Raw genomic sequence first — 11,657 nt, forward strand, 5'->3', positions numbered from 1 at the left:
ATCACACTATCAGGAGATGTGTGCAAGGAATAAAGAGGATGGAAGGATGCGACCTAAGTCTTTTATGTTAGTTACCATATCCATGTTTGATTGTTGTAAATCAGGAAAATCCACGAAAAACTCGCTCGGGATGGCTTGCCTAGAAAGGCTTTTACATTTTTCCGACTGTGTGTACCCACCGAGAATCGAACCTGGACCCGTTCACATCGAAGGTGAGAGCATTAGCTACTACGCTTCGCGGACACCCTTGAATAGTTCTGAAACTGGGCTGTTAGTTGGTCCTTATAGTCACATAATAAAATTTTGGTTAAAGAGTATTAAATTTCATTTCAATCACACATTATGTTCTTGGTATGGCAAGTTTCACAAACAGGATCATATAATTGAAGTAAAGCTTCTACAAAAATGTTAAAATGTTGATCCTAACAACGTAGTCTGCTGCATGATTGTAACAGGTTTGAGTTTCAATGAAGGTTATATGGTTAATTTACGTACGCTGAAAAAGACACGGATTCTACTTCAAGTGGAAGCTTATATGGTTTAAATTCTACCTTAAGTTATAGGTTGACGTCTTACGCAGCCAAACTGTTAAAAACAGATATACGACTTTTAAAAATAGATCCAATAACTTAGCAGATTCTATGTAGGCATCTAAAATAAAAGGACATTTTTGTCTCTCAAATACTGTATTGTAATGTTTAGTCTTATGTCCTATCTTCATACGCTTTAGGTTATAGGAGAGGATGAGACGTTATGAGACAAGATATAACACCCAAGACCTTAGTGAGGTTTGACTGCTACGGACAGGTTTTGTAATCATGAATTTAACAATCATGGAAAGATTATTTTCAGTGAATTATTTTTATCTTTCTCCTTAATTTTTCCTGATTTTCTATTCTTATTCTATACTTTTACTTTGACCAAATTTGTCCAGAAAATGAACACGGAAACTTTGGAAAAAATTGCCGGACTCGAACGTAATAACGACACTTACGATTTTGCTTGGGGGGACAGGGGGCGAGGTTATTCGACATAAATAGATAGAAATTTTTTAGTTTAACGTCCAACCACTATGCCCTTTTGATTGAAGGAGACGATGATTAAAGGAAGTGAATGATTATGAAAGAACAGGTGGAATGAAAAAGTGGGAGGAAACGGGAATACCCCGAGAAAATCCACGAGCATGAAGTTGTCTACCACATACCTTCTTGAACAGAAATCGAACCAGAGACCCCGCACACCAGAGGTAAGCGATCTATCACTCATCCAACGTACTCCCTGAACATAAATAGAGTTTCATGTATTTTATTAGTATATTATTATGATACTGATTAAAGTTCACATATATTCCAAAATCAAAGGTGGAAATTCCAAATTCTAAAATTAAATTTCATTCATTTCTCATCATCACCGTCTCCTTTGGCCTAACCGGCAAAAACGTGGGACGTAAAACTTCGATTTCATTTCAGTTTCCTCTACTATAAATCGTTGTATGGGAAACGGAAGCGTGACCAGTAGAACACTAACCTAGGAATGCAGAATGCCTGTTTAAAAGAGCCTGGTAATATGAGACACACACGTATTTACGGGCACATGTATGGCAATTTTGAAACATTTAGTATTCAAGAAGCCAGCTTCTTAACAGTGTAATCCATTTGATTAAAGTTAATAATAAACTCTTACCTGTTTCCTGTTTGAAGATGAGCGAATGTGTTGCCGAATAGTGAAGACTCTTCCTGGCAATGGTTCCACCAGATTAATTTCTGCAATATTTTCTGATTTTGGAGTATTTCTCATACTAAACAGAACAACAGCATATTCAAGGAAGCTGAAGAACACAAAGGCTATGCACACGATCAGCCATTCCTCGATTGGCTTCACGTTGTTCGAACGAGGTATCTTTTGTCTGAAAAGAAATTTTAGTTAGTTCAAATTAATATGAGGCATAACAAGAATGTACTTTCAAATTATGCAACTAATATTTAAATGATACCATATAAAGATACAAACACAGAACATTTGTTAAATGATGATTGAAAATGATACAAAATAGTGCATGATAGAAGTAAGTAAAATATCTTTAACTTCATAAGACAACTTAATATGAAAAGTCTTGAGTGTGATTTTAAGAGAATGTAACTCCGTCACTTCGATCTGAAATTTAAAATTGTGTAGAGGAGTAGAATATCAGAGAATAAGAGTATGATACGTTATTTGATCAATAAGAGACCACACAAAGCGTCCAGAGTGGAAGTCAGTGAATGTGATCCAGAGAATCTACTAACGCAACCTTTACAGTCACAACGTCCTTATCACACGACGCCGTGCTTCTCCTGGCAGTGGAGCGACAGCTATCTAAGTGAACATGCGCATTAGCTGTTTGGCGATTTCTGACTGCAGTGAAGGAATTGGGTGATTAAGGCGCGTGTATGGAATTTTGAAATAGACTTGGAAAAACTACGACTGAAACGTGGTAAACATGACAATGAAGTTTCAGCGAATAGTGCGTGAGTTCGCATCAATATTTCCAGTGTTACAGTCAATTCAAGTTAGAAGAACATCACTCGATGAAAATCTCAGACACACATCGAATTATGGTCTTCATGATTTAGTTCACCTAAATTGGTGTTATAACATAAGAGAGATTGCGGAAGATTTGGATCGTGTCAGACAATTTTGATCGAAAAGCTGAACATGTATAGAAGTAAAGTTCATGTCACGTGTGTTAATCGATAAGCAAAAAGAGAACAGAGTGACATGCAATGAGGAACTGCCTTAGAATGTCAATTATGAAGGTTTATTTTTGAATATTGTGATTACATACAAGACCTGGGCTTACGGATACAACGTTGAAACCAAGAATTAGTTATTACATGGGATGGAAAAGCTGCAGCTAAGCGAAAGAAATCTCGGATGAGTGGATCAAATTTGAAACTGGTATTGATGATTTTCTTTGAATGCCAAGGCATGACCACGCGGTAAAATAATAAATCCGGGAAGGAATCTATGTGCAGGAAGGTGCCACATGGGGCTGAGGCTGAGCCCGCTGCCCGAACTCGGGCCTACAAAGTATTTACCGGGACGGACACGAGCAATAAACTTTTAAATATACAACAATATTTCTCGGGCCTTTTAGGGAATAACTTTGTAAACATACTGTACAACTATATTTATTGAACCGTTCTTTCTGGAGAACTTTTAAACACAAATACAAAATCAAACTTCTAGTTGCTGTTAATTAAAAATACAATTTTGCTTTAATTATTAAATTTCTGTAATTTGGGCTAATTTGATTATCGCAAGAGCTCGGGCCTAAATGTTAAAACATATTTCAGACTCGGGTCGGTCATCATATTATAAATTCACGGGCCGGGCCTGGCCCGGGCGAAAAATTCCGACCCGTGCAGACTTCTACCCATGTGTGGTCGAGCCAGATTAAGTTCTTGCAGCACCAGAATGTGGTACTCATCCGTCGATGCTTATTCGAGCTTTGAATAAGTTATGTCTGTGACATACATTTTTCTAATTACAACCTGATCCTTTTTTAATCAAACCTCATATGTTACAGCAACCTTTGCCTTTTATTAAAACTGACACTTGTTTAAACTTTAGCAATATTAAACATTTATTTTAACTTCTGACTGAGCTGCTATTTGAATTACAAGACAACGGAGTAATTTTCTGTTGTGGTTCAAAAACAAATTTTAGAAAAGCAGAAAAATATACGGAAACTACACCGTGAAATCTACGGAAATTATGGTGACACATAATAAATTTTAAACACATACACGTATATTTTTTTGTATATAATTAGCATATTATAATTTGTATATTATAATTAGTCTGGGTTTCAAATATATTGTATTACAATTTCAATATCGTTGTTACCTATTGTTCAAGTACCTAACGAAGAATATTCTGCTTATACACCTTTGAAACGAAGCTGACAAGTCAATGTGATTACATTCTTAATGTAATAGATTGTGCATCTTACATACTGTCAAACATGCACCATTCACAACAGAGGGAGTTATTTACCATTGATGCAGAATCCTTGCCTTTAATTTGTACACATTGCAGTACACAGAGGTACCTACACTCTCTATATTCTTTTGGAAGTAAACTGGTGGGTTGGAATACAATACCAATACTGCAGAAAGAGTTCAATTACCTAGGAATCAAAGAGAACTAACTTAAATCAGTTCCAAAGTAACTAACACATGAACTAGTAAGGTGTTTTTGTCCACTTTGTTCATGACTTTTCAAGAATAATATGCATTCTTATTGTTAATGTGAAAATTTAAAAATATTTAATAGGCAATAGTAGGCATTACACTTTATGTACTGTTTTGTTAAAAGGATTGCCCTCAAAGATATTACACGATTTGTGAGGTTTTGCGAAAGTACAACGATTTGTTATGTTTGTTACCGTGTGCATAACGTAAGTACGTATATGTAAAGCGTTCAACACTTTTTATTCTATCTTCAAACCAACAAACCCATACAATATACGAATATTAGAATATACGTTCAGCGAAAGAATCACACAATATTTTCAAACATAGTTTTTAAACATTTTTTTCGAGTTTCGTGATTTAAAGCTCTGTGCCAAACAAGATTATGTCCTTAATGAGATTAACAAACGTCAATTTCACATTCAACATTATTTTCAGTATTCTTAATACCATTCCGTTTTCTAACTACACCAGTTTGTTATTATATTTCATTACGAAACTTTATTTTTATATATGCAGTACTATAAGCAGTTATAGTACTATAACAAGGGTATGTGTCAAATATAAAAGTAGGAGGAGAGAAAATAGAACAAGTTAATAGTTTTCGATATCTGGGTAGTATTCTTAGTAATGACATGAAGTGCGAACGTGAAATAAAAGCAAGGATAGGAATGGCGAAAGAAGCCTTTAGAAGGAAGAAAAATCTGTTTTGTGGGAACTTGAAGAAAGAGTTGAGAAAAAGACTCATAAAATGCTTCCTGTGAAGTGTTGTACTGTATGGGTCGGAAACGTCTACATTACGTAAAGGTGATGAAAATCGACTGGAAGCTTTCGAAATGTGGGTGTGGAGAAGAATGGAAAGAATTAGTTGGGTCGAGCGCAAAACGAATGAGAGAGTGTTAGAAATGGTGGGTGAGAAAAGAGCACTTTTAGATATTATTAGGAAGAGGAAGAGAAACTGGTTGGGACATTGCCTAAGAAGAGATTGTATCATGAGGGACGTCCTAGAGGGTATGGTGGCGGGAAAGAGAGGGAGGGGCGAAGGAGACTACAATTAATGGATGATATAAAAACAGAAAGATCATACGCGAAGACGAAGAAGTTAGCGGAGGACGGTGGAGCATGGAAGCTTCTCAGCTGCGACAAGTGGCCTGTCAATACAGGCAGAATACCTTTGATGATGATGATGATGATGATAAGAAGTTATACCTGATGATATTCTTACCTTAAATCATTGAACATTGTGATTAGTGTCAACAGTGTAGTAACTAAAAGAACCATTCTACCGGGAACCATGTCAGGGGAAATAAGGAAGCTCCCCCACGAGATGATAACAAACAAACCGCTTGGGATGTACGTGACCATCACATGGTTTTTCAGGTTGCGATGCAGGACCATGCCGAAAGTGAGACACCGATGGTACAGCTTTGAGTTCTTACCTGGAAATACAAGTATCAGAACAAAAACGATCAATTTGTGATAGCTATAGCTGTCATAGCAAAGAACTATTTGCAAATTAAACGTAAAATGTACAGTCAGCAACAAAAGTTCTTTCCGTTTGATGAAATTAGTTTCGTAAATAACTTCAAACTGGAAGAGCAATTTGCGCACAGTTTACAGTAAATTAAAAAGGATGTATTTCCTGTATGTTCCAACCATACCACCATTTGTTCCAAAATAAATGTTACCAAACAGAAAGAAATTTTGTAGGTGACTGTACACTTATGATATTTCGTTCCGTAATTGAGAATGGAGCAAATGGTCAATGAACGCTGAAACACAACTTGCGAAATGAGGAAATTTGTCGTAAGCGACTTCAGATATATCAAAAATGGATGTTATGTCACTACTCTGCATTTACGTATTACTTGCATTTACTGTGTTATCAGATGGTATTCAGTGCCATTGAATATAAATTACAAGGTGATCATTAAGAGAAGTAAGTTTTGTCACATGTATCTTAAAGATGTTAAAATATTGTAATGACTTTGGTAGAGTCAATAATGGACCGAGATTTATCCCTTCATAAATTTTAATATAAAATTAAATCTGTTGTATCTATAATACAAAAGTTCTGACAATAAAATATCTCTTCAATGACCAAGGTTATAGGTTATAGTGTTCTGTACGGATAACTCCTTAGCTTCAGAGCAGCCTCTGGGAGTCTCAAGGATTTGGTTTCAGGAACCTCCGCTCATAGCAGCCCTCACGAGGTATGGTATTCAACGTGATCCCCTTAGCTTCATAGCAGCCTCCAGGGTTTAGGATAGGTTACGATCAGTTGGTCGACTGATGGTGGGTCCCTCGGTGTTCCGGCTTTTATTCGTCCTCTTCGGGTTCTTCCGTCAGGTCCGTCCTCTTTCGGCGTTCCTCGGCGTCTTTCGTGTCGGCTTCTCGTCTGCTGTGCTGTTTACAATCAATAGCACGAGTTGTGTTGACATGTGCTCTTGTCGTGATGTGAGGATCCTTACAATACTGATGAGGGCATTGTTAGGAATAGGAATAGAGAAAAAAGTTAAATTAGGTGAAGTATACATTGGAAAACAATTGTTTAAGATTGTTAATACACAACACCTCGTACAGAACTCCCAATCATATATAATTAATGATTAAGAAGACACAAACATGAATCCATGAGATTTGCTAGATCCTTAAATATTGGTATACGGTTCAAGTGAAATGTATGATGAGAATATAAGCTGAGGGGAAATATATGTAGTAAATTAATAGTATATTATATGAAGTAGTATTATTTAACAGCATTATGACTTTATAACACTTGTCTACATATAATTTTATTCAACACTGTCGACATAGTAATTTGTCTAATCTGTTTACAAAGGGTAACATAATTACATACAACGCTCGTAAGCTGAATAGTGGCCACAAGGTACCCTTTCAGCATTCTATCAAACAGCTCTGTATTATTAGAGGTGTAACAATACAGATACACTTCATTAATTAAATACACTTCATTAATTAAATACACTTCATTAATTAGATACACTGTAAAATTAAATCAGTAAGACGTAATTACTAATATAATTACATCTAAATATTTCTAACAATTCTCCTAGCAAGATAACTTAGTGTAATTCGTGTAATTATTAAAAGTGGAACTTGTATAAGTAATGATTAGTTTAAAATATTTTTTCCAGTGCATTATGGAATTAATATCAATGAATGAAATAATAATAGAAGAACAATCCAGATTTCCCAAACATCCACCCGCTACTACTGTACAATTTAGTGAATGTTATGTAAGAGTTGTTATTACATTTCAGAAAAATTTTATTCGATTTTACATGAGAAAAGTGAGTTTTGAAATTGATATGACAAAACTTGAAACCGATGACGTCCTTTAGCTATTTTTTATTTATAATTTTATTCTGAAAGCTGAACAGTTCCTCATTACAAGTATCCAAAAGTGTGAGAACATGTTCCCCAATATTGATCATATAATAAACTATTAAATAGTAAAATAAATAGAATAATCCTATTTTAAATTGAAATGGATTTAACAGTTGAAAAGTATGGAATCTAGACAGTTTTTCGAATTTTACTGGGTATAGGTAATTTAACATAGTATTCGTCATAGAGTTTTAAAAATTATTTAATGTGTTAACCTGATAAAATATCTATGCTATTAGCTACAACATTATTAACTATGCATATCGTTAATCAAAAAACTATAAATTTTATGAACTCTTGAATCTTACCATACTTCATACATTTCTTACTGCCTGTCCTAAATACGATTCTGAAGTTGGGTAACTCCTTATTGCATACATTCCAGTTATTATTTTCACCAAGAGGTTTCTCTGCCCAGTGTAGCGTTAAAAATGCTTCAGTGTGTTCAACTGAAACAAAAGAAATAGGAAATATGATTCTTTCTGAAGAAGCAGGTTATGACGATTATACAAGTAAGATTTCTAGGATTGTAATATTAATACGTCCGCTATTCCACATGGTAACTCTTAAACGAAAGAATATTTTTGAATTCATTTCCTGCAATGGATAACTAGAGATTATATCTCGGCCAAGTTTGTTAATAGAATCAATCCGCTACCACAGGGGTTCTGAAACTTTCTGCACTTGAGGCTTTTGCACTAAAATCTGAACGGGCCTTCCTTGTCAAAAATGAAATGTGTCAACGACATAAATACGGCATCCGTAAAAGAAAGACTATCACTATGATAATCTACGTTTCATTTATTACTCATTAATGGAAATATCTCATTAACACAGATGATCTACATTGTACACACTGACTACACCTTTTAATGTTATTGACCGGTGTTAATAATTATACATTGTGGTAAGATAGATATTTATGTTAAAATTGAAAAATACGAGCAGAGAGGGAGTTTAAATAATAATAACCGGCATACTTAAATGTTGAATGTTGCAAAGTCAATGGGATGTATGACTTTGTTGGGTCACACTATTTATCAAATCTCGGCACATATTCTGAAATGGCAAGACACAAGACGGCTGTGACCAATGAAAATAAAACAAATAAGAAAATTCGTGAATGGCGGTAGTACTTCAGAAAATATTAACGCTCTAGAATCGTTCCAAAACTAATAACAGAAAATTAAGAGCGGAAATATTAAGCTAACATGGCATCGCGAGAAGGTACCAAAGGCATTTAAGAAGACACGCTATTCTACAGAGATAAAGTAGAAGATTATGTATTGGCCATCTGAGAAATATTATACATGATTAAACCAATGGTGAAAGGATCATCCTGCTCGTATGTGGAACAGAGGTGTTATAAAGGCTTAGTGCACTATGCATTACTAAGAAGAAGGCTGAAGACTTAAATATACATGTTGCATTTGTAGGATCTTTTTTTCAAAGTCCTCGTGCCTCCCCTGACAACATCGGTGCCTTCCTAGGGAAGCGCGCCGCTCAGTTTGAAAACCCCTGTGGTACCATCTTCACGAGTAATGGTAACTTTAAAGGTAGCCCTGCATATACCACTTTCTACTATTAAAACCTGGATAATTATAGAATGATGAAAGTTACACATCTTGCCATAGATGGCGACAAACATCTCGCAGCGGTTGATATCTATCGGACAAAATAGAAAGTTCGACTGATTTTGGTTACTGACGTTTGCATAATTTATTAATTTTAAGATGTACTCTAGGAATAAAACTCATTATTCATCATTACATACATCACATTAACAGTTTTAGACTTTCCGCTTCTTGAGATAAATGCTAGACTTTCAGTCAAACAGCTACTGCTTCCTTACGTTTATTGTAGGATCATGGTTCATGTCTTGTTGTCTTCAGAATAGAGCATCCTTTCCAACGGGAGCACTTGCTTATCCGCATTATACGCCAGGAATGGGGAATCGGAAAAACCGGAAAGTTTTTCGAAAAAAATCACACTTTTTGTGGCCCTTTGGCCCTGGGTTCACGCAGGGACCTGAAAATCTCTTGAAAAATACATAATATACACAATGCGTGTACAAAATTTCAATCAGATATTTTGAAAACAAAGGGAAGAAAATGGCGTTTGAACCATGATTCGCCAGTGCAAATAGTAATGATTCAGTAAATTTTTAGAATATATACATACATACGCACATGTATTCTAAAAAATTAAAAATTACTGCATCGTTACTGTTCGTCCTAGGGTCTTAGTTCAAACGTCATTTTCGTCAGTATAACCTGCCCTTGGTACTACTCACATGTCCGCATCGTACACCTGAAGCGGGAAATTTGGGAGAAACCTGAAAATTTTTCTGAAAAGTTACCTCCTCGGAATATTTGCGCCCCTCGGACCGAGTTCACGTAGGAATGTCAAAAAATTGAGAAATACTCGAAGGTGCACACAATGCAAAATTTCAATCTTTTATCTTGAAAACTAAGGGCGTGAAAAATTTGTGGAATTTGCCTTAAGAAAAATATATCACGCCCCTCTGCTCCCACTTGGTGCCGAAAACTTCACCATCCGGTTCCAAATGCATCTGGGGTGTTCTTTGGTCTCCATGCTTCACTCACGTGCCTGTTATAGAACCTAAATAAGCGGTCAAAACAACACTACGTTATGATATCAAAAGTTGCGACAAATCCTTAAAGGGATTAAGACAGACCAAATTTAGGAAGGGCATAAGAGTTGCAAAAGATACGTGGAGTCAAGACTTTACACTTACTAGATTTTCGCTCATGGAGGACATGCTATAGACAGCACCGCAATCCAACCGTCTTTGCACCACGTGTACCTACTTTTCAGACACTGCGTGAGAACAGGAGACTAACTAAACTAGGACAAAACGACAAAAAGGAATTCCCACTATCAGGAAACGAAATGAAGACGCCCAGTTACTAGGCCATCTACTACACCATTATTGCATAAATAAAATAAAATTTGCATTTAAAGAGAGGATGCATAAGCAATATATTAGCTTAATAGAAACTAATTATGGATATCCTTCATTATCCTTATCTCATTCCATTTTCATTTTTATTCCGCTTCAACATTTGAGGATTGATGTTGTTATACTACCCAAAAACTGATCTACTTCCCATATTTTAGCAATTCATACTCCACAACAACAAAAATCTAAAGTTTAAGTTATCCACAAAAATAAGGCCCTTTTGACTCTTTCGTGGATGTGGGAAACCAGCATAGAAGGCGAGTATCGTAAAGAATTGTACCATATACATTACAAAGAGATGAGGGGTAATAATTTATTTAACGTATTATCTGTAATCGAAGCGGAATTCAGTTAGTTAAGGATACCAGCACTAATACAGGTATATACTTGACTAAAGGAAGGAAGAATAATCTAGAACTTTCCAGGGCTTTCAAAATATGTAACAGATATTAACAGATTGGAAATGCATAGCATAAACAAGCGATTGGGGAAAGTTTTTAGGAGAAAGCCAAGGCAGACAGAGAATACCTAAGAAGGACCAATATAATTTATTAGAAGCAACTACAGCATTTAATACATTCACTCACCAAATTAGGAACCATGTCATGGGAGGATAGCAATTTCAGAAGCCGCGTTTGCCCATCAGTAGACCACTTCAACATCATCTGACTAGATCATTACTGTACTGTTTCGTTGCTCAACATACTTGGATCATTTTTTGCCTTGAAGTTTTATTCAATAAAGAATGGAAGAGTAAGTTGATAGCAAGAACATCACATAATTTTGGAGTCTCACTACTTAGTCTCTGCAAACCAATAAGTGTCATTACTGATTGTTACCTAAATATATTTTGTCTTACCACCTAGGTACTATACCGGGGAAATTCATAAAATCATCAAGAAGAAATAAAACTTGAAACATATCATTGTAGTCATTAGAAATGTCATATATTGTGAACATCTCATCCCGTATATGGCCATTTTAGCATTGTTATTTCCTTTGTTTCAGGTTCTGTAAGAAGATATGGC

General features: G+C 35.5%; 1 protein-coding gene across 1 annotated transcript in view; it reads right to left on the reverse strand.

The window, feature by feature from the left end:
• Window positions 1–11,455, reverse strand: part of LOC145681355 (glycine receptor subunit beta-type 4-like) — a 51,621-nt gene extending 40,166 nt beyond the window's left edge. The window contains exons 1-4 of the mRNA XM_081753009.1: window positions 11,425–11,455; window positions 7,955–8,095; window positions 5,461–5,674; window positions 1,684–1,906 (exon numbers count right to left, since the gene is read on the reverse strand). Of these exons, the coding sequence (XP_081609135.1) occupies window positions 1,684–1,906; window positions 5,461–5,674; window positions 7,955–8,095; window positions 11,425–11,455 (609 nt within the window). The remainder of the gene's footprint in view (window positions 1–1,683; window positions 1,907–5,460; window positions 5,675–7,954; window positions 8,096–11,424) is intronic.
• Between the last annotated feature and the right edge of the window lie 202 nt (window positions 11,456–11,657).

Source organism: Thermobia domestica, chromosome 3, assembly GCF_964235325.1.
Source record: "Thermobia domestica chromosome 3, izTheDome1.hap1.1, whole genome shotgun sequence".
NCBI lineage: Eukaryota > Metazoa > Arthropoda > Insecta > Zygentoma > Lepismatidae > Thermobia > Thermobia domestica.